Genomic DNA, 23603 nt, shown 5'->3' on the forward strand with positions numbered 1-23603 from the left:
ATACTGTATAAATATATTGTATGGCTCAAGGTTAAGAACGATGCCATTACATTATTTTTCCTTTAAGCATTAGCAGAGGGAAGTAACTTGCCAGTAACTTGTTGAAGCCCTCTCAGGAAAGCTTCTAATTATCGATATCCTTGTTCTTACAAATGCTAAGCTGCTGATAATTAGGTATGCAAGAATCTAGAGCCCCTAGGAGATGCAGGTTAGCTCCCTGATACAGCTTTAAGGAAAATTAAGTTATGTATCTAATTAGCTGTGGTTATGGTGATTGTTCAAAGTAAAGGATGATCCAGAATAAAAGAGGTGTCTATTGTAAGGGTTATTCTCAGAGTCGTAGGAAAAAACTTATTTTGTCCCCAAAGCATTTTTAGTTTCTGTTCAGGAAATAGGCTGACAAACTAATTAGAGAGTGCAAGAGGAAAAAGCAACTCTTAACTGGGGGGTTGGCTGGATCAGCCTGAAAACTGACAAATTTTGCTTTTGTTTTTTCTCAGTGTGATGGGGTTATGTAGGAAGACAGAAATACCATGAACCACGATCTTGTCCTTCCCTTCAGTTACGAAAGTGCTGCTTCTTATTTTCATCTTTTGTCTGACTCTTAGAGAAAGTATAATTAATTGCAAGGCTAGCACTCTGCCCGAGGGAAGGAAATCTTCATCATTTTGAGGCTACGACAATATCCCCTCTTGTTCCCCTTTTCTGAAAGGGTAGGCATTTTCCCATGTTTTGGTTTCAAACTGAAGAATGACTACATAAAATTTCATTCACAGTGGAAACTGGCTCTTCCATGTTAGTGGATAAAAGTTACGGGTCACAGCCAGCTAATGGATGGTAAGAGCTTATTTATGCAGTGATTCAGGAAAGAAGTCCGCTCGATATCAATAGGGCTGCTCTGTCACAGACCTAGACATGATGAAATCTTAATGGCTTGAAAGGAATCGCAGTGAGTCAGTCTGTGCAAGAGCTGTGATAGTGCTTTGTCACTGGAAAATCAGCATTGTAGACAAATGTTTCAGAAATGTATTATACAAAAAAACGCTAAGAAGGTTTTCATTAATACTTTTCGGTTACTTTTGATCCAAATGGTACTTATGGGAGACAAAGTGCTTGGAGATGATGAAGGATGGTTCTTCTTCACTGAAATGCTACAGGGTACGTGTGCCTGCTGTTGGAGTGTAAAGCCCTTATACACAAGAGGCTCCGTATCTTGGTCCATAATCTTTGTAAAGACAGGCCAGGCCCGATGCCCAAGGCGATGGAGACTGGACAGATAAATAGAAATTCATGTTTTTTGTGTAGGTATAAGGATTTATCTGTGGGGAGGTTTTTACAGGAAAATGAATGGTTAATCATATTCATCTCATTTTCTCTTACTGTCCATCATCTCTGCTACCTTGATGAAGGTATGTTAACCAAGCCTCAGAATCCCTTGCTGTTAATTTAGGAGCTTTGGGAACAGATTAATATTTTAAAGGGACGCTGTCAACTTGAATTTTAATGCACTTGAGATTAGCTCTGTCTTCAATGCTGTAAATTATGGAACTGTTGAAAGCTCAGTTGCATTTCCTGGCCCAATTCTTTGATTTTGTATTATTCCCTACTTGAAGGGTTTATTTGAAACTGTATTTCTGTGCTGACTTTGAAGGTATTATATTCTTTCACCATTTGAAAGCCCAAAGATCAATCGTCTGTGTATCTGCAGCAGGCAGGTGTATCCTGCACACAGAGCACAGGGGAAAAGATGCATCTGAACATTAATTCCTAGTTTCTGTTATAATCATCATCAACTTCTAGCATGTGAGAAGCCGGAGTTCCTCCAGGTGGCTGGTTACATCTATCTATAGAGTGATCCCCTGCATGTGTTACCCACTAAACTATCCTTGTTTAAAAGTGTTTTAATTTAACATTACATCATATGCTGCCTTAGAAAATGGAACTAAACGAGGGGAAAGTAATGAATCGCATCTGTTTACCCAGTTCTTAATTAATTAACTTTCTGCTGGTCTTGTGTCTACAGAGGGAGACAGTGAAGGAGGCTGTTAACTGTACCCAGTGTTGCCATCTTCGTTTAAAGCTGTATTAATCAACAGTTCTGCAAAAAAAAAAAAACAAATAATTTTAAAAAATCTGCAGTTCCTTTTGATTTTATAGAAGCTAATGAACTTTTCTGGGGGGCTTCTAGTTGTTGTGGAGCCAGCCGCAGCGCATCGCGTCCCCGGGGCCGTTCTGCAGCCGGCTGTTGGATTTGTTATGATGGCTTCCTCTGCATGCAAATGCCTGCGGGCCGCCTTCCTGCCCGGCGCTTTGACTCGGGGAGGGCTGGGGCTAGGGCTAGGGCTAGGGCTCAGCTCCGCGGCTGCGGGAAGGGAGAAGCGGCTGCGAGCTGCCCCCGGCCGGGCAAGAAGAAAAGGGGGCAGAAAGCGGGTTTGTGGGGCAGCTGCAGGTCCAAAACCGGGGGTCGTGCAGCTCCAGGCTTTAAGGGAGAAGACGGGAAGGCAGGGAAGCCTCAGCGGGGCTGCGAGAGGCTCTGAAGCGGGGCTCCGACCGCCTCTCCCCGGGCAGGAGGCAGCGAGGCCGCTCCTGGCGGATCCCCGGGGCTCTCCCCCCAACCCCCCGGCCGGGGGCTCCGCGTTCCCCTCGCCTCGCTGGGCGCTGCCGGGCTCGGGGGCCGCGGCTCCTTCCCCGTCCCGCCCCTGTTGGCCGCGGCGGGTGACTAATGGCCGTCATATGACTGTGACACCGAATGGAGGCGGGCGGGCGGAACCAGGCGCCGGGAGGGGACGGAGCTCGGCGCAGCTCGGCGGCGGCGGCGTTGGGCGGTGTTGGGGGCAGCAGCAGCAGCGGGCGGTGGCGGTGGCGACGGCGACGACGGCCGGGGGGCAGCGGCCCCAAGATGCCGCCCACCCTGTTCCAGAAGCTCTTCAACAAGAAGCACGGGCTCGTCTCCCCCGCCAGGGACGCGAGGGACGATTGCGTCTTCAGGTGAGAGGGCCGGGGCTCCCCCCCCCCTACCCACAGCCCTGAACTTCTGCACCCGCTGAGGGGCTGAGGAGGAAGAGGAGGAGGGGAGGAAGAAGGGCGGCAGCGCCCCTTCCCCCGCAGTCCTCTCCGGGCCCCTCCTGGCGCCGCTTCCCCTCAGCCTCCCCCCGCTGCCTCGGCCCCGGGGCTCCGTCCCTCAACGCCGGGGGCTGGAGCCGGAGCCCCCCCCCGGACCCCGCTGTGAGGCCCCCGGGGTCGCTGTGGGGCCCCGGGGGATGCTCGGGGCTCTTGGGGGTGGAGGCGAGGAGGCGGCCATGCCGCTTGTCACGGGCTCGTGATCCGCAGGGAGCAGCCTTCAAAAAGGGGGGCAGGAGGGGAGGGCTCGGAAACGCCGAGTTTGCCCCCGCAGCCGAGCCGAAATTGGGGTTACCCGTGGGGTTTGTCGCGATCTAACCGCAGCGCGACTGGATCCACCGAAAGGTGCCAAGCACGACACTGGCAGGCGTTAAAAAAGGGAATATTTTCTGCAGGAGAGCCCGTCCTGAGCCCCAGGGGCTGCTTGGGGTCTGCCCCCGTCTCAGCATCCTGCGCCGGGGACACGCTGGGCTCTGGGGGTCCCCCCAAATTCCTGCTGTGCAGGGGGACGTTTCCCTTGGCACCCCTACACCGGGGCCTAGACATTGCCCAGGGCTGGGTGCAGAGGTGAGGGTAGGGATGGGAGCGTTTTGTGGCTGCGAAACGAGGTGCTGCTGTTACCCAGCCAGGTAATTGCTCCGCTGGAAGGCGACGCGGTCCCAGGCTTGGCTGGAGTGGCCAAAAGGTAGCCTGCAAAATCGTTTAAAAGTGCAAAGTTTGCAACTCGAATGCAAATCAAACGCGCTTCGCTTCTAAGAGTTGCGAGCTTCTTGAAAGTCTTCTGCCAATGTCATAAAGCACTCCTCCAGCTCGTCCTGACATTTCTTAACCAACAAGCTCAGAAACGACCAGCCCTTGGGTTGTCCTGTAAGGGGAGATACCTGGCTGACGCGCTCAGCTTGCGTGGTGGCATGTTTAAGTGCCCTGGTAGAATTTCAGACAGCAGTTCAGGTGGTCAGGAGCATAACTTCAGTATCCGAGGCATCCCGCTGCTGACGGGTCCGTGGTGTCCTTACACAGGCAGGAAACGTGGCTGGACGCTGCGTGAGATCTGGTGCAGCGTGCCTTCCACAGACACTGGTCACAGCTGCTCCTGTGCCTCTCTGCCACTTACTGGAAGGTGGTCCCTTCTTTTCTGTAGTATTTTTTAAGAGACAAAACTTCACAATTGCATCCATGTCATCCAATTTTTGAAATCAGCTTAATACTTGGCTCAGGACCCTTGATGGGGAGGGTCGCTAGGGCTGGTCTCTATAACTGCCGTGCCTTTTCCACTCTGTTAAGACTTCTGGTAAGGATGAATTTGTGTGGAGACTGGCGGTTAATCCAACAGCTGCAATGCAGACCCTGGGGCAGAAGTGTGGGGATCACGCCTGTGTTGAAAGAAGCGAAAGTGAGTACTCTGCAAGGAGGCGGCTCTTCTTCCCTCTCAACAAGCATCGTTCTGTGCCAAACTGGATGTGAATTTTCAGAAAGATATGTCACGCCGTCTGCCTTACCCTCCTCCGCCTGCGTAGAGCCGTTTCTCTTTGTGATGTGATCTGTCAACCAGTAACCAGTGAATTTGCAGTTGTTAGTTATTTTTTTGGCAGACCTGTGTAAAATCCCAAGAGGAGGCTGAAGGTTCTCCTGGCGGAGACTGGGGGGTGTGCGAGACCTGGCTTTCTCTTACAAGGGCCAAGTATTATATTTCGAGGACTAATACAGATGCCCTCTAGGCATGGTGCCTAATGGCTTCTTTTGTTTTCCAAATGGGGATAAGTCTGGAGTTAATCCTCACTATATATGGTCTTATCAGTTACTGGTGAAACTTTTGGATAATGCACAAAACACAGACCATTACTTAGTACGGCTGTGAATTTAGAGACTGCAAACAAGTGCTCTGGATTTTTAGTCTGTTTCCAGCAAACATGAGGGCAACACTCTCATTGGTTTCAGTGATACAAAATTGTGTTCATATATTATTATTGCTTATGTTCTAAATAGCAAAACTTTTTTTTTTCCAAATATTGTGAACTCTGTTATTGTTGTTTGCCTTCACTGCAAAAGCTTGGTCCTCTTATTGAGGAGGCTGTAGAACACCCATAAAAAAATACATGAATTCACTTAATATATTTAGGGATTAATATGTTTAAAAGTCTAGCTACTTTGGCAACGATATCAGTATAACAAAACATATCAGGATGATTTTGATGCTTCTTCTTTTTTTTTTTTTTTGGTTTGTGAATATACTTTGCATTTCATTCAGGCTTATTGTGAAAATTTACTAGGGCATAAATTCTACTTATCTGAGCTTACGTTATTTCAAAAATAACATAATGCTTTTCAGGTGCAAAGTATTTTCTTTAGTATTTTTTTTCTGCCTAGAATCTTTTTGTCTGCTCTGGGTGCTGAGAGTGAGTCCAGCCAAACCAGAGGTCCTTCAGAGCTAGGTGCTGGAGCAGTTAACAACTCCGTGATGGGACCAGTGAGTTAGCAGCTGTAAAGCATTTGTCCCAGTTTGTCTTCTTTTCTCCCCACATACAGGAGCCATTTATGTTATGGGAGCACTGTCAGGAAGTCACAACAGATCCAATACATGTTGGTAGTTCAGCCCTGCAGCTTGGCTGAGGACAGTTGGCAGACTGGGTCCTTACACTGAAATGTCTCTGCACAGCGAGGCATTCACAGGAAGAGCAAAAACATTCAAAGTTTTAATAGTAAAATCTGTTTACAAGGAACACCTGCAAGTGTTCTAGAGAAGAGACAACCCCTTAAGCTGTAAGGTGTAGAGTACCAGCTGTCTACTGCAAATAATACTCACGTGAGTGGATTTTCCCCGAGGGCAACTTCAGCTATAAATAGGATCCCCTGGCTGCGTTGTAGCATCTGGCAGTGGCCGCTGCTGGTGACAGGAGACGGGACTAGCTGAGCCCAGGCTTGGGCTGTTACGGTCATTAGGAACATGAGATTCCAGGTATGCTCTTCTCTAGAATTTCAGAGGCAAAGTATTCATGTTATAAAAATACACAAAGCTGTTTGTACGAATCGTGTGCTGTGCAAGTGTCTAAAATGTAGATACATTTTTAAATACCAATGAAATGAACCCTATTAGAAACCCTGTTTCTGATCAATCTCCCCAGTAAGGTGGACGCAACCTTTCAAAAACTTCCTTAAGCTAAGCAGAAGCAGCCCCAGGTTTCTGCTGAGTGTTGTGCGTGCTCACACAGTGTTCCACCGTGCTCTTGGATTCCCGACTGCCACAGAAGCTGCTCACAAGCTGATATTTTTTTGGCTTCCTCGCTGTGCACTTCAGTGCTTTGGAGAGGAGGGAGCTGTGAAAGCACTGAGACCTTGGCCATCCTTTTGTTCTTCAAAATTCACTCCATAGAATGAGCCCAAAGCTCAGGAAGTTGCTGCGAGGTCTCAGTTTATGTCTTTGTTGTTAAGAAACATTTCTTCCTAACTTGTTAAATTTGTGGACGGTATTTCTGATGGTAAATAGAGCTGTAAGGGCTGCAGCAGAAGCTTTGTGTGAGGGTGAGTCTGTTGAGACAGTAATTGGGGTTGCAGCACTCTTAACCTCTTGCAGAGGGAGAGGGATACTCCTGTAGTACAGAATTACAGTATTGGAACATTTTGGGGTTATGGGTGGAAAGTCAGTGCTTCTTCCCATCCTGTGCATCAAGTTTCAGTGCTTGTTCTCTTGGATATCTAGACATCCTTCCCACCTAGTGAGAGGTTAACGGGATTATCAATTAGGAGTTCTTTTTACACTGATCCTCGATAAAAGTTTGTGTCTTTTTTTTTTTTTTTAACCTAGGGAGCTCTAAAGAACCATCTCACCCCGAGGGGCATTCCACTAATGTTTGCAAACTCTGTTTTGCTCTTGTTAAAGCACCTGTTGTAGAGGTACAGCTGTGTGGTAATTGTTCAAGCTTGAAAGAACCCCTTCTAGTTTCGAGTCTTACCAACCGTATGGAGGTTTTTTGGGCCCATTCTTCCTTTAGCAGCTTGCTTTGGGTTTCTGGGTATTTCTGAGGACAAGAGCAGTTTTCCAAGTGGGAAGATACAGGAGTAAGTAACTTTAAATGTTACTTTCTTTCTACATGGAGAAGGCCATTTCCAGTCATTCTGGAAGAGTGCTTTCTGGGGGTTTTTCTGTAAGAGGGGCTGTGCCTTTATTGGCGGTATTTTGGTATTTCCCAAGATATGAAGGGCCTGAGGCTGGCTGCAAGGTGGTGTTTCCTGGGGTCTGTCTAGACAAGTATCCCCCATCAGGCCAGACTCCTTTTATTTCGCTGTGGCAGTGACTTTAAGTGGTATCCTGAGAATTGTTTCATTTCACATAGCTTTTGGCAGCTGGATTCATCAAGGGAATTGCAATAAACCTAGAGTTGGAAGTGGGTAGTGTGATACAAGGGTGCCTCGCCAGGCAGCTCCTCTGCAGAGCTGGTGGCCTTGCACAGTAAGAATGCTGCGTGCTTTCTTACACCAACATAACTGCTTGCTGAGCCAGGAGCTGCTTTCTTCTAGAGTGATCTAAACTGCAAAGGGATTTGGAGACAGCTGGCAACATGTTATGGTGGACTTTTTGTGAAGGAGGCTGGAGTAAGGTAAAGGAGGAACATGAAAGTTGTCTTCACGTTCTTTTTCCAGTCAAAGTTTTACCCACAGAACTTCTTGGTAAGCGCTCGCATTATTTCTGAAGGTAGCTAGCGCTGACGTAAATGGTGTGGTATCGTTGCAGGGACTATTTTGCGTTTGTTCCTCCTGTGCTCTGAGCAGGGGTAACCAGCAAAGGTTACTGTCTTGCTTTGCAGTTTTTAGGTATGGCTTTATTAGAAGCCTCAGGAGTTCAGAGCTAGCAGCATGTGGACACCGTGGTGTCATCAGACCCGAAGTCTGAGAGAGCTAGGAGATTTGGCTTGGTAAAACCACTGCCAGAGCTCCTACTGGATTTACCTCCAGCAAACCAGGTATCCCAGTCTACCCAGTGAGGGGCTTTTCTGCTGCACCAGAGCCTGCCCGAGCCCAAAGTCTCTTACACAGCCACGTTAGTCCTGCACAGCCTGCAAATTTCTTAGCCTAACAGCACCTCACGAGGCTTTTTCAGGCTGTTCCGTGACAGCCAGTCTGGCCAACAACTGCTGTTAGTGAAATGCTGTGTGTTGATATTTGTTCACTTCTGCCATTCCACAAATTGTTCACCGGGGCTGTAAAATTACTGAAATATTACCACCTCACAGCCTTAACACCTCCAAAAAGAGCTTTAGCTGGACTTTGCTTTATAATAGCTCCTGCTTTTCATCATTTCCAGTTATCTGGTGAATCTTAAAAGCTGCTGTCCCATAATTTTTAAGAAATCCAGAAATTTTCTTGTGTTTTTATTAAGCCCATTTCTGCCTTTTAATGTCCCTTAAGTTTTTTTTTTTTTTTTTTTTTTTTTGTCTGTCTCTTCTGTAGTATCTCTGGAAGAGTTTTTGGCTTTTTGGTTGTGTTCATTAGCTTGAGTGCAGCCAGTTTTTGATAGATGTTTGATTTATGCACAGTTTTCTCTCTTGCTACGATGACTTTGGCCTGTGTTTTGAAATATATCACTGTTTTCCAGAGGACTTCGTGTTGCCAAATTCTGTTTTGCATTTCCTGTCATCTGGGCTTTTACATACCTTCCAGTGCTTTCAGTCGAGTTTCGTCGAGGAAGGAGAAAGATGCAAATGAATCGCTGCCAGTAAGCTCCTCTGGAGACAGGAGGGTTTTTGACGCTTTCTGGTGAAGATCTCCAAGCCAGAAGGAGGTCTGGAGGTCTCCCGGTGCTTCTCCAGGTGGGCACGGGCTGCCGAATCCAGCGTGTCATGGAGAAATGTCTGTCAGAAATGTCTGTCAGAAATGTCTGTCAGGCCTGGAGCCGGGGCTATGGTGCCTGGAGGAGCAGCGTTGCCCCATGAGGCAGGTTTTCAGCAGCCTGGCTGTGATGGCTGTCCTCGTGTTTTACTGCGTGGTGCCGGGAGTTAATTAGGAGCAGCAACCCCGTGGTGTGAGGGGTGTGTGACTGCAGATCTCACAGGGACCAAACGCTTTGGGGACGGTCGGGTGCCAGGCCCTGCCTGAGCTTGCCTTAGCGCCCTTCATGTCGGTTCCTCATGTGCTGACAAGGCCCTGGTGGTGCCTCCAGAGCCCTGTGAGGCGACGTGGCCGCTTCCTCGCCACGGATGGCACGAGGTGCCAGAGGCTGGCTGGCCGTGCTGCTCCCGGGGCGGCGGCGTTCTCTGTTCCCCTTCCAGCGCCTCAGCTCCTTCCTCTGAGGGAGAAATGGTTCTGAGGGGAGGCTGCAGCGGGTGGGCCCTGCGGTGCCTTCCAGCACTGGGATCTCCACGGGTTGGGCCATTCCTCTGTCATCTGAAGGGGTCCCTGCTGCCGAAAATAAAATAAAATAGAGGTCTCGTGACGTGGGCTCTGCTCCTGTGGAGCCGAGGTGAGCTGGCACCTGATCGCCATGGTGGGAGGCTTCTGGTCACGGTCCCTGTGCGTACGTGTAGCTGTGCTGGAATAAAAATGCTCCTTTATGTGTGCTTTACAGAAGACTTGGCAAGCGCTGAAAGGAGGTGTTTCTGCAGAGCTACAGGTGCTGGTTTTTCCTTCCTCCTCTAGATGAGGTCGCAGGGGCACAAAGAGGTGTCTGTTCCAGTTTGTCCACTGCGAGCTCTTCCTTCTCTTCCGAAGCAGTTCCACCATTTGTCTTCTGGTGACTGAAGGTGTTTTTACCTGACCCAGGTCCCAGACCTTGCTCTCCTGCAATGATCAGCTCCTTTAGTGACTGAGAGGTTGCCCTCCATGTGTTTTCAGAGGGGTTTATCCTTTGGTGGGTGCACACTTCAGAGTAAGCATACGCTCCTAGTGACAGCTTGGACAAATTCAGGCTTCTGTGCTGGAATAAACCGGCCCAATGTGACTCGGAGCCTGAAACTTCTGCTGTAATTTTGGCTTAATGCAAGAGGCGACCGCTGTAGAGACGTGCTGTACAAGTGGAAAGTAACGCGCGCGGTGGTTTCGTGCTCGGCGGCTGTGCGCTCTCCTCTTGCTACATCTGGAGCAGAATGTCTGCAAGATCACATGTTTGTGAGTAACGGCAGGAAAAATGCAGAGCTCGGTCTCGCTAGCACATCCAGGGTGGCTGCGGTGGACTTCCAGAATCAGCTGAGAGCACAGCTCCTCTCCGAGCACTTGACAAAAAGTTTGAGCGGGTGGTGCGCGTAGAAAACCTTCCTGTGTGTACTGTTTGCTGGAGGGGGGGAAAAAAGTTGTGCCCATTAAAAACAGGAAGTAATTTTAGTCGTTTGTAAATGACTTGCTAATGCACCAGCTGCTCCACCTTACACCGAGCAGTAACAGATTCACGAAGGGGAAATACTCTGGAGAACCTCGCACAAAATGCACGCGGTGTTGCTGTGCTTAAGGAATTTCTCCATAAAGATCCCATTCAAGAGGAGCAGTCCTTTCTGCAGGGTTACTCGCTTATTTCTAAAAATACCTGCTCAGATGTGTTCTGTGCGGGTGGAAGTGTGAACGGTTACTATGTAGTCTTTGTATCAAAAAATGATTTATTTATTTTTGCAACAATGCATTGTGCTGGTGCTTGGTGCTCTACCAAAGCTTTTAATGGAGGTAATTCTGCACCTTTACGTAAGAAGTTCCACCTTTTCCTCTTCTGAAACTGATAGCTTCTGTAGATATTATTATTCAGAACACAATGCACTACAGAGAAACTTGTTCAAACATGTGAATTATACAAAATGCTACACAAACTGCATATAGGATCTACATGGTGTGTGTGTGCAGCACGTGGCCATGAGTACAGTGGAATTTTTACTTCGGAATATTTCTGTCTTTTCTGAAAGAAGTGATCTTGTGGCCGATATCAGATGGTTAAGCTTTGGGACTTAAGTAGCTTGACTACACCAAAAGCTCTTTATTTGAAACAGCCTTGCCTGATGGCTTTGGGGCGATAGCCTAGGTAACCTCAGCCTTTTGTGCATGCTCTCTCTTTGAAACTATGGCCTTGGAAGAAACCCTCACTCTGTACAGGTGAGGGGCTCTTTGCAGTGCTGCCCGTGGCCTTTAGTGGCAGCAAGCTGTGCTGCAGACACCTTCTGTCTGCTCCAGCCTGAGCAGGTGAGTGAACCAGCAGCAGCCCCACATTGGTAGCTGGAGCGCTGGGCTGCTGAAAGGAGCTGTCTTGACACATGGAAATGATCCTCACACCCTGCTGATCGGCTCTGGATATTTCCACAACATCGTCATTGGCGATTTTGACCTGAAATGAGTAAAAGCCATCAGAGAAATGGTTGTACTTCTTGTAACACAGGTACTGTTTGTGCCCTGCCCCTTCATGGTATTTGACGCAAATCCAGATGTGTTCTTCGTTAGCAGCGTCTTTCCCTTGGCCCAGCTAAAACGTCAACAAAACTTAACACTTTTTATTATATCAAAGCCTCTACCCTTTCAGCTTGTGTGATATATAACTGGAAAGAAACAGGAGCCAAGTTGCAGTTCTCTGCCATCTGTTTTAGTAGATAAATGAAGAAACTTCGAGCTCAGTTCAGCCCTGACTTAAGATCCTGGCATTGTGCCTGTTCAAGCCAGAGCAGTATCTTCGCCCAAATTCCTGTGTCATTTTCCGTTTTAACAGAGAAAGTGTCTTGTCTGAGCATCGCCCCCAGGAGCTGTCGCCTTGCTGTATGCTTGTGTTGTTTTTGTTTTTAGCCTTGGTGCTTATGGAAGCGGTGGCTTATGCGGTGCTGCTGCTGCCCTCTTAGCAATTTCGGAACCTTTTGGTCGCTTTCGGTCATGTGTGATGGAGGTTGTGAGAACAGAAGTGTGAGCCAGCTCGGTTTCTGTACCTGTACTGAAAATCGTGCGGGTGCCGTTGGGTGTCCCCTCGGGCACCTGGTGGCCACGGTGCTCCGGCGGGCGATGCGCTGCGGCGGGCACGTCGGGAGGGACGTGGGGACAGGCAGAGTCTGGGTGGCTTGGGAGGTGACACCCGCTGTGTGGCTTTGTGGACAGCCACCAGAAAGGCCACTCCCAGGTTACTGTGAACACTGGAATATCAAGATCTCCATTTGCTGGGTGGTTCTGCTTTCTATCTAGAACTAAAATACACACCGTCTGCCCAGATTTCTCTTGCCTGCTACGCCTTCCTTGCACAGCTTTATCCCAAGGCAAAAACAGGCCTCCAGAGGCAGTGGGCTCAGCACAGTGTGCTGTGAGAGAGGATGGTAAGTCATAAGAAAGCATTTGAGCTGTTAGCAAATGAATTATCCAGTAGAAATGAGATTATTTTTAAAAATTTTATTGGCTGTGATGCCCCCAGGAAGACCTACCTAGAAGATGTTCTTTCAATTCGTAGAGTTCAGCTGAATGGTTTATTTACTCCTGGTCTACTAGGAATTGGTAGGAAAGTGGTATTACTTCAGGTGTTAATGAAAAGTAGGTACAGCTGATGAACTGTGGGTGGTTGTGTGCACGGAGAACATAAGTTGCAAAACACAGGGTGAGCGCACTTTCCTCAGAAGCTTGTTCTCGTTGAATGACGTTATCTGAACATCAGAATCTGTAAGGCAGTTTTTCTGCCAGAATTTTCCTGTTGCTACAGGAAAAAGAGCAGCATTACCCCCTGAAAGACAGACTGAAAGAAACACGTCAAGTCTTCGGACAGTGAATTGGCTTCCAGTGCTGCCTGCCTTACTGTTGCAAGGCAGTCCCAGCTCTGACACAAAACTGAAGCAGTCAGAGAAAGGTGCTGTGTTGGTTTGTGTGTGTGTTTTTTTTTCCTTCAGTACCTAAACATATTTCAGTTGCTATGAGTTACTGGAAATTACTTTCTTGGTAGAAAAGGAAATTGTTCCACTGACAGCGTGGAGGGTTAAGAAGCTGTGAAAACAAGCACGTTGGTTTCTGAACTGCGTGCATCTCCCGGGCATGCAGGAGGCACCAGTCACGAACTGATGGTCTCTTTTTTTTCCTCCAAAACAGACGTAGTGGCAAAGTATGGAATTGATAGAGCAAAAAATCAAAACAGCTTAAGATAAATTTTTATGAGATTATAACAAAATTATATTTTATGTGAACAAAATGTTTAGTAAGCTTCCTTTTTCAGATAAGCAAAATACCAATTTGGTATAAGGCTGACTTTAATTTACCTGCTTCAAATTCTAGTGTTTTTTTCATAGTATCCTATTTACAGTTGTCTCCAAATTGGTTATTTTGGTTAGTCTGAAAGCATATCTATTTAAAACGTGTCATCACATTACCTTGTCGGTGAAAGCAGTCACAGAGCTGCTAGGTGGCTTCTGGTTGGGTGTTGTGTAAGCCTTTTTTCCATGCTGGGGTCAGAAGGTAAGGTTTCAGGAGCTGAGCATGTGCTAAATGCCGTTTTCCCTTTAACACCACGTCCTAAGTCATTTTTATTCAGTTACTCACTTGGATTTGGTGTAAGCTTGTTTAAAGACTGGTCTTTTCTATAGGTAGCCACCAGAGAAATAAGCTAAATTGCACTTAAGAGGTGACACCGGTGATGCCCACGCTGGAGGAAAAGCCATGCCAGGGGAAAGGACTTCATGAGTGGAGTTGTTCTCAGACGGAGAGGGAATAGGCACTTTGTTTGACAAGAGGTTGTCTCCATTTAACATTTTTAAAAGAGAAACAAATGGAAATTAACACAAATACAAAAAGGCCCAGCCCTCTAAGGGGTGAGCGTCCTCACTTTCGGCATAACTCGGTGAGGTTTGAAGGCTTTCGGTGTCTCAGCCTTGAGCTCAGCAAGAGGAGATGTAGGCTGGAAGGAAAGAGGTCCCAGAGAGCAAGAAGGACCCTGTCCTCAGATCTCTGTCTTGTGTGTGTACATACACGTGTGTGCTTCAGAACATTCCCTGCTATCTTTGCTTTCTGCCCGTGGCCAGAGCATGCGTGCGCCCACAGCGACGCGAGGCAGAGGGCTGAGCAGTGAGAGCCTCGGCCAGCACAGCGCCCGCTGCTTTGTAGTAAGGCCTTGTGTGTTCCCCCAGGCGGTGAGAGCTAAATTGGGTGTGTGTGTACACAGCAGGTAGGCCGAAATTGTCTAATATCATGCTGGACGGACTCGTTCCCCTCCTTGATCAGAAGAGTATTGTTGTGAGCCTTCAGCGTGAGGATTGATGGCGCTAATAGGTGCTGAATAAACATAAGCGGAGATGTTGGCAGCGGAAGAGATGGGAAGACTTTTTTGAAAACTAATCTTTATTTTCGATCGCTTTCTCTTGTCCACCAGCCAAGAAGTGATGGTGCCCTGCCTGCTCAGTGCAGCGCTCGCTGCCCGGGAGCAGCTGGAGCCCACCACGGGGCTCTGCTGATGGAAAGGGGCCCGGCGGGTGCTGGCCATGGCCCGGGCTCCTTCCCCGTCTGGGCAGCAGCACCGAGAGGTGCAGGGGGCACGGGGGAAGGTGTGACATGAGCAACAGCAGCTGCTGTGTATAGCAGAGGCTGGAAATGCTGAGCTGGGTGTAAGGAGTATGAAGCAGTGGCATTTCGGAGTTGCCCTGCGCTCAGGAGGATCCGGGTGTGAGCACAGCTGGAAGCAGCCGGGGGTGCTGCCATGACTCGGGGCACGTGTTTGATGGGCTTGGTATTCCCTGAGCCTTGTGGTGCTCTCCCTGACCATGTCACTGACCCTTTTGGGTCCTTTGCTTTGGAAACTGGTATATGCATGCAGAGGAATAAAAGCGTTAAAGGCCAGATTGCTTTCTTTTCCATTTTTCTGTTCTTTTCTTAGTTTTGCTCTGTCTGAGACCTGCAGTGCTGCCTCTCCTCTCTGAAGGTTTCCCCTGGGCACTGTAGTGTCCCCTCCTCCTCCTGCCACAAGCAGTTGGGCGCATCCTGTTTGGGGTCACTGCTGTGTCACTTTAAATGACATGCACTGGAATGAGAAGGGAAAAGAGAAAGGAAGAGCCAAGTGAGCGATTACTTTGCCAACAGCTCCTTTCCAAAACAAAAAACCAACCCGGGCTGAAATATCCCGGTGGCACTGACAGCTATTGCTGTCCAGCACGTGATCTTTCTTTCCTGTTGCTGCAGCAGAATAAATAGCCTCCTGCGGGGCTGGTACTGCTTCGCAGCGGGGTACCCGCAGCGCCAGGTTTCTTCCAGTCCCCACATCTTACAGATGCTCGCGTGGATGGGCAGAGTCAGGAGAGCAGAGATGAGGCCAGAAAACGCTTTTGGGTGAGAGCACAGAGTGGACGTGCCGCTCCGTAGGGATGAGGGGAGGGAGTAGCTGGTTTTGCTCGTGTCAGGCTGCGGTATGTGAACCGCAGAAGATGCACGTGGTGATGCTGAGCTGACTGCAGCTCTCCTGGGAAGGGCTTATTGGTGTGCTGCAGCCCCAGGGGAGCCCCTCCGGGAGGCTGGAGCTGCTCCCCCCTCACCTGCTGGCTGGCTGTGCCGTCCCGGAGTGCCTCGCACCCCGTTCTCCCCAAAGCTGTCAAAAAGGGGGTTCCCAAACATGTGCTCGGTGTATGTGTTGATGAAGTGCAGCCTCTCCCGGTGGCAGTGCTGGCTTTATCAGGCGTTGCTGTTGACTCTGTGAGGCAGAGCTGGGTCGGAGCCTGTGCACAGCAGGATCCCGTGACGAGGAAGGGGTGCGCTCGGCCTTGGTGCCGATACCCAGCGAGGGCACGTGGGTCTGAACCTGCCATTTCTTTATCGCAGACAGAACAAGGCTTTAGGAGTAAGAAAAGCCTTGTGGGCTGGTCCCAAAAGATGCCCAGAGCTTGCACGGATCTGTCAGGTGGAATTTTCTGTAAGACTTGGCTAATTGAGCTGTTCCGCACCGGAAAGTCCCCCTGGATGGGCAGGTGTGTGTTGGAAGGCCTCAAATATCTAGAATTTCCTGCCCATTGGAGACTATTAAAATGTCACTGGAGGCTCTTTCTCATGAAGAAATACAGAACAGGCATCCAACCAACAGAAGTGCTTTTGATACATGCGTAAGTGCTACACACCAGCCTGGTTTATAAAATCGTGCTGTGCCTTCGATTCAAGGCACCTTTACAGGAGGTTAATTTAGTTGGGAGGCTGGGTGCTCGGCTGGCTGACACCGGCTATCAGCCCTTACTCAGGGGTCTCAGGTTTACCAAGTTTTTGAAAATCTTGTTACACATTATTTTTTTTCAAGTCCATTTTTCTCTGGTTTTGATCTCTTAAACTATTTTAAAGCATAACACGTGTTCTTTGCATAGTCTTCCTTGCACTGTGGCGGTGTGCAGAGCACAATCAGAAGTTCAAGGCAGAAAGCAGCGATCCAGCCCTGCTGTTTTCCAGGTCTAGTGCTCTCCTGTTGGACTTTTCATTGACCCCAGCCAAGCGCACGGATCACATGCAAGGGACAAAAGAGCCGCTGAATGCCTCAGAGTGGATGGGGACAGCAGTGGGATTCCTTAAAACACGTTGCGCAAAGCCCATTCTGGCCATGCTCCGCTCTTGCTCAGCATGTTTGACATTCAAGGCTATTTTTATATAGTACTGACCTGAAGAGCCTGGATCTGGATTAGATTTGGATTAGGGTTTGGGATAAATAGCCCTGGAATCTCATGTGAGTTCTTTTGCAATTTTTGCCCTGAAGGAACCTCCCGAGTTTAAAAACTCGCTGTCTGTTTCATCATGAAAATTAGGCCCTTTATCTGTTTTGAATAAATGCTATCCAAAAAAAAGAGTGACAATGTATTTTGTATGTAATCTATCTCCTCTAAATGCTTCAGTCCCTTAACTTGAAGGGCTCGTCTTAGGGCTGGTAGAACAGCGGATCCTGTATGAGTAGCTAATTTGGAAGTTGCTGTGTCCCTCCTAAGCTGTGAGTAATTACCAAAAGGCAGAGGTAGGGCTGAGAAGCCCTGAGCTGGTCCCACCTCCTGACATGCTCGAGGCTGTAATTCCTCATTTCTTTTTTCTTTAAGAATCACAAGACAGTGGGCAGTCCTTCACTGTCCTACTGTTCTTAGAAACCCAAGGCTGCGAGCATGGAGCAAGACCTAGAAAACCAAAGGGGACACCGGGAAAGTAGGGTACAGAACTGCGAGCGGCGGTGAGTGCTGCAGACCCAGCAGGGGACTTTGTTCAGCTTGGTTTGTGATGGAGCAGCTCCTGGAAAACCAGCGGGACCCCCACCGGTGGGGCACCAAAACCTCCTGGTCCTGGCATGTGTGCTGGGTGCCAGGCTGGTTTTTTAGCTACCGTTAAGTGAAGTTGTGTGGCTGGGTGGCTTGTCTGAGCATCTGCTTTATATTTGTCCTCATGTCCTCACGAGTTACATAAAAGCGAAGTCGAGCGGTGCCTTCAGTGTCTGTCTGCTCTATATAGATCTACCTGAAATAGTTTCAGGTCACCTTTGCCTGCTTAATTTGGAAAACAACCCAGCAGCATGACTCTCGCCTTGGAGAGCTGAGCAGTCTCGGCTCCTCGCAGCTGTCTTAGGGCTCTTGCAGCAGCTCCACAAACCGAGATCTCAGCCCTTCCACAAATGCAGCAGGCTCGACTCGGCTCATAGAGCCAGCAGGGGAGCGGTGCTCCGGCCACGAGCGGGAGCCGAGCCAGAGCAGGCTCCTCTCCTGGAGAGCAGCCCATCTCCTGCAGGACGATGCCCTCCGCGTGGCTGCTCCCTGCTCCTCCTGGCTGCGGGGGAGTTCTGCTGTCCTGCGTGGTTGCCTCTGGGTCGGCCTGGCACTCACCTTGAAGTGCAGCGGGGTTGGCAGAGGGCTCCCCGGTGCAGAGCTGTCCCTGGAGCAAGAAACTGGAGCTGCAGGGCCTGGGCCGGGATCGTGATGGGCTTCACACAGGTGCTGGAGGATGCCTGGGTCACAAGCAGCAGGGCCGTCCCGGTGGTGTCCCTGTGGCTGGCTCCTGGGAGTGCCCCACGCTAGCACCGGTGGCTTTTCCCAGCTGTAGGTACTGCTGCACCTCGTACACACACCGGGATCTTGTTCCACAAGCGCTAGGTTCTCACACTGCCTCGTACAGTTACCCTCTGTCCGCCTTTTGCAGTTGTTCCCCTGTAACCGAGACGGGGTTTTGGTGAAATCCGAGGGGGGAATAGGACTGAGTCAGCACTCAGCCCCAGCCATGTGCTTTGCTTTAAGTACGTGAGGAGCCTCATTGCTCCCAACGCGGCCGCTCATGTGCTTAGCATTAGGCATGTGTTTTAAATAAGTTGCTGATCCAGGGCCTAATGCTTTTTTTTTTTTTTTTTTTTTGAGAAAGATCTACCCAAGTGAGGGTGAGACTGCAAACACATCGAAAATGTTGCTGAATGTTGCTGAAGGGTTAACGTCATGTTCTGTGGGAGAAAAGCTTTTGGCATTTAGTACATTTTGGTGGCACGCTGAATTTAAAGGTGGCCTTTGTTGGAAAAATGATCACCTTTGATGGTTTTGTGTGACTCTGGTAGTGACCTGGTAACATAACAAGCTGAAGTCCAGCGTGCAAACCCAGGCTTTAGGCTGCAAGCAGCATTTGGGGATTATCCGTACATCAAGCTTCGGCTGGACCGACTTCATATAAATAATTGTCCTCCAGCTTTTCCTATTACAAATCTACGGAGTTTGAGAAATCGGTTTACCATGTGCTGAAAATTTCTGTGATATTTTTAAGAGCCTGTTGCTGTGGCAACGGGACCCCATAACAGAAAAGCTCTTTGGTAATAAGGAATGGTGTTACAGCCAGGAAGGAAGGCACAGCAGCAGGGCTGGTATTCCTTTAAAAAAAAAAAAAATCAACAACAAAAAGGCAGGCATTGTGTCCCGAAGCTTGGACCTGGATCACCAGACAAGGGCGCACCCTGCTTGCAGGGCTTGCTCAGCTCCAAGCCTGTAGGGACGGCGTTCAGCCTGGTCTCAGCTCTCCTGGGGGGGGAAAAATGGGGGCTCTGCAAGCAGCTGCCTCCAGCGTAGCTCAGGGTGTTTTCTTTTTCATGCGGAAGGGTTGAAGTGATCCGATGGTTTGGCTTATGGGCAAGGAAACATGAGTTTTGCTTTTCAGAACTGGATGTCCCCTTTGTGCTTTGCTAATACAGAAACTGGCAGAACAGGCATTACTTTTCCTTTGACGTTAGGGCTTGCAGCCCTGTTTCCTTGTGTCTCATGACTGAGTGAATCAACACCTAATTAAACAGTCACATGAGGGACAGAGTAAAATGCTGCTCATGCACTGATCGTCGTGAATCCGTGGAGAATAACTACTTACATCTGTCTGCCTTCTTCTCTGAGGAACCCTGAACAGCTGCAGCTTTTTTCTTTAATTTTTTTCTTCTATTTTAAAAAAAAAAAAAGCTCACATAAACTTTAGAGAAAGCAGTGCTGTCTGAGCAGATAAATGAGAGCTGGCTATGGGGAAAGAGAACGCTTTTGGAAGCACTGGGCAAAATTTGTGGGAAGTGTAAATGATTCGAGTTTGGGCAGGGGATAGCTGAGCTGAAGGCTTGAAATTGAGGTCCTTGCAGGTTTGATGCTGTATCTGAAAATGTGATTGCTGGTTGAGGGAGCACAGTAAGCTGTCCTGAGTGGTCGGGGAGGTCTCTGGATGTTCTCAAAATCTGTTGCAGCAAGTTACAAAGGGTCCTTAAGAGTCGCTTTCCACATCTGAGCAGCAAATACTTATCTGGAGATTTATTGGGCTCTCAATTCTCACTCAGTCACAAGTGCAGCCGCCTTAATCAATTACACGGAGGTGGACTACCGCCAAGGAGCGCTCCAAGCTGCCTGTTCAGCCTCTATTACTTTCACCACTGAGGCGATGCTTTCCCGTAAAAGCTCCCATGAGTGCAGCAGGGTGCCCTAAGCACCATGAGCAGGGTGCCCCCACCACCCTGACACCGCAGTGGGCTCCTGGGCATTGTATGGGGCTGGCTGGGCCGTGCCACCCACACCCTGGTCCTCAGTGGAGTTATTGCCATCGTGCCCTGGCAGCGGTGGCTGCTTGGGTGTTTGCGGGGTGCAGCGTTCCCAGCTGAAGCTATCCACCAGGGGTCATCCTGGCCTGCGAGGCCGGGGGGCTCGGGGCAGTGCTGGGGCCAGCGGGGGCCAGGAGCTGCCCTAGGGTGCACAGGCACAGCAGCACCCAGCCCCGCTCGACCTCCTGGGCACAGCTGCCCAGCTTCTGGTTTGAAAAGCATCGAGAAAATAAAATAAAAATCGGCCATTAGAAGGCTCAAAAGCTAGAATGCAGAAGTTGCTTATTTCTTGAGACATCACTCCGATTTTAGAAATGGCCATTTGAACATGTAAATTACTCGGTGTTGGAGCAGAAATCTCATGGTGTGTCGGGCGTAGCTGGAGCACATCTGATTTGTGCGTGCACCTTAGAGCTTTGTGCGGTGTCTCATTCTGAAATAACGCAGTGAGAACCTCGAGTTTTCAGTTGTGTGAAAAGAAATAAAATCTGCCGTAGCCCTTACAGTTGCAAGGCAGAAAATACAAGCCTTAAAGACTTGAAGCTGAAGATAAATTCAGAGAATTCAGTGTTTGTGTATTAAAGATGAGAATCTTAGGATTGTTCACCAAGTACTGCTGTTGCATCAGGTGTCTCATGTGGCATAGAGAAGGGTTTTTTGCGTGAAGCGCGCCTCGTTGTCTACTGGAAACTCCCACGTGTCAGGCAAGGCTGGGTGCTGCGTGTCCCCCCGTGCCGTGTGTCATCTGTGTTTTGAAGAGGGGGGTGGAAAACAAAAGTTAGTTCTATGTCTGGATTTAAAGATTGAAAAACCTATTTTGACATCTCCAGAATCCCACAGCACAGCTAGGGGAGGAAGGGGGACTTCCCCCAGAGCCCTCCTCTGCTAGCCCGGGCAATGCTGGGAGCTTTCAGCAAATTATTTATTTCCAGCAACTACTTGTGTGCATCAGGAGAAATGTGTGTTGCCTCTATTTTCTCCCCAACTTTTCATTAGACACGCACAATGCTGAGCTATTTATTTTTAATAGTTGCAGTGAAAGATTATTCTGCTCTGCACACCCGAGGGTGCACAATACCAGAACTGTTCGGCGGGGGGAAAATGCCCTCTTGTCTTGCAGTACCAGTTGGTATTATGGAGGTTTGTTTGGTGGCTTATTTATAGGAGATTGCAATTGGAAATGTGATACAAAACAAACACCAGTGTTCCAGTAGCTTAACCGTGCACCAGGTTTTTACTCTGCTGGTTATTTTTATTTTAAGCAGCTTTTATCAGGACTTGAACAATTAATTATAACTGTAAAGGGATGGTCGAGCTGCTGAGGTCTCAGTACCCACATTCTTAAAAGAAAGAAATGTTCCCTATCACACCCTCCAGGAATGCTCCGAGACAGATCTGTATTTATGCTGATGCTCCTTTCTGCCTCCCGTAAAGACAGTTTATCCCAGTCATGAGACCTGATGCTAGTGTGAATCCTGCGGGTAGAGAGTTTATAAGCTTTGCTCCGGTGTTAAGCGCGTGCTTGTTTGCTTGTTTCTAAATTGCTTATCAGAAGCACTTCGTTTCCTTAAAATCCGATTTGCTTTAAAGGAAATTGTGCCTAGATTTTGAAAAACCTATGGACTACGTGCAGTGCTCTTTCGTGTCGTATTGGCTCTTACTGACCTTTGCCTGGGCTTGTGTTTGTGTGTGCCTGTCTGTGGTATGTGCAGGTATGTGCTCCCTGTATACAGAGGGCTTGCGCTTTATTTTTTATTTTATTTTTTTTAATGCTGTCCACTCTTCCTCTCCAGCACTGAGGAATTCAGTGGAATTTTATTTTTTCTTGCAGGGATACAAAAATGCACAGAAAGCACATTTTTTTAAAGTCTAGCTCAGTGGTAATTCTACTAAGGCAAATATTTGTAGAGAAATGGTATCCAAGTATTTCTAGTCAGATTTCAAATAAACTCCTAATTGGTTTTCTCTCTTTTTGTCTGGTGTGGCTTCCAGCTCCTATCTTCATGCATTACTAAGCAATAAACATTTCTTGGCTTAGTTACTGGTTCTTTGTTGTGTGCTTTTACAACGTGTGTGAGGGAAGCCTTCTTTCAGGAGAAAGACTAAGAAAACTTGTTAAGGCAGCAGAGAACAAAAATGAATCATTTCATTACTTTTTTAGCCTGTGGTCGGAGCAAACTGTTGCCTGCTGACTTTAAAAACGGTTGATTTATACCCAAAAGTTGCATATGAGCCTTTGCTGTAGTTTTAAATTAAGTTTTCAGAAGTGCCTGTGGATAAAATGAAGAAAGTAACTTTTTTTTTTCTTTTCCTGTGCTGTTTTGAGGATTTGGGCTTATGTTTAATAAGGAGCCACCACCTCAGATCCTAGCCTAGGATCTGAGTGCGGGCTTGGACTCAGCTTTGAAATACCCCACGTACCTCCAGGTGTGCCCAGAAAATCTCCCTATCTTAAGAGACTGTATTTCTGAGCAGGTCTCTCCCCTGGTCCAGCTCTGACCAGGAGGTTCGCTCTGCCTGGATGCTCACCTGGAGGAGCGCGTGGTGCACATCTGATCTTAAAAAGGGCTGCCTATTTTTTGGGTCCGGGGGTGGGGCAGCCCCGAGCAGCACCAGTCCTTCCCCCAGCGATAAATGTTTGGTGGTGTGGCTGAGGCTGAAGCCCGCTGCCCGTCGGCTTTGTGGCTGGGTTTGATCAGGAATTCCTTCCAACAATTTTTCTTGGTCAGTTGTTGGATGGAGGCTGGGTCTGCTTTCAAAGCACTTGTCTTCAGCGCGCGTCGGGTTACCCTGAGGTAAAATGGAAACTTTAGATGTTACTCCTGTAAATAAATGTTTACATAATACATCACACTGAACTTCTCACTATTGCATCTCTAAGAAAAAGGTCACTTTTGACATCAGTAACCTTTAGAGAGCAGTGCGCTTGCCACACAGGTAAAGGAGGTTTCTGTGTACGGCACATTCCTTTCGCTGCACCACGAAGGTAGCAGACAGAGGTCAAATGTTGCTGCTTCCAGGTCCCAAGGGGTGGCATTTTAAGCTTTAAAGGCAAGGCTTGGCTGTAAGGCATGGGTCCTGCAGTCACGCACATGCTTAGCCCTACTCATGTGAGTAATCCCATTGAATTCCCTGGCACTGCTCGCACACGAAAAGCCAACCCTGTGGTGTCTGTCCTTGTGGGATCAAGGCCTCAACGACGAGAAATTTCCCCTGAAACACCTGTGCTCGCAGCAGATCATAGTTCTGGCTTTGAAACCAAGTCTCTGTGTCATAGTTTCACTGCTTTTGCATCAAAACCCTTGCACAGCACCAAAGACGAAGACATTTTTTCCACAGAAAAGGCCATGGCAAAACTCCTGTGGTGCAGGTAGGTTAGGGACCTCTCACAGGCTGTGTCCAGGGGATGTGCAGCAGGAGAGGATCTTGGTGCCTGGGGCGGTGGCATTGCTGGATTTTGGGGACGGAGCTCAGCTGTTGTGTGCCCATAGCCCTATGCTTTGTGTTGGGGACAGGAGAGCCATGGGTC

The 23603-nt window shown here is 48.6% G+C and overlaps 1 protein-coding gene across 2 annotated transcripts in view; it reads left to right on the forward strand.

The window, feature by feature from the left end:
• The first annotated feature begins 2397 nt into the window (after positions 1 to 2397).
• Positions 2398 to 23603, forward strand: part of FNIP1 (folliculin interacting protein 1) — a 65536-nt gene continuing 44330 nt past the window's right edge. The window contains exon 1 of one of the 2 annotated variants that reach the window (XM_027468207.3): positions 2398 to 2988. In XM_027468207.3, the coding sequence (XP_027324008.3) occupies positions 2750 to 2988 (239 nt within the window). In that variant the 5' untranslated portion in view covers positions 2398 to 2749. The remainder of the gene's footprint in view (positions 2989 to 23603) is intronic. The other variant, XM_072023208.1, reaches the window with a different exon arrangement.

The sequence above is a fragment of the Anas platyrhynchos genome, chromosome 14 (genome assembly GCF_047663525.1).
Source record: "Anas platyrhynchos isolate ZD024472 breed Pekin duck chromosome 14, IASCAAS_PekinDuck_T2T, whole genome shotgun sequence".
In the NCBI taxonomy this organism is placed as follows: domain Eukaryota; kingdom Metazoa; phylum Chordata; class Aves; order Anseriformes; family Anatidae; genus Anas; species Anas platyrhynchos.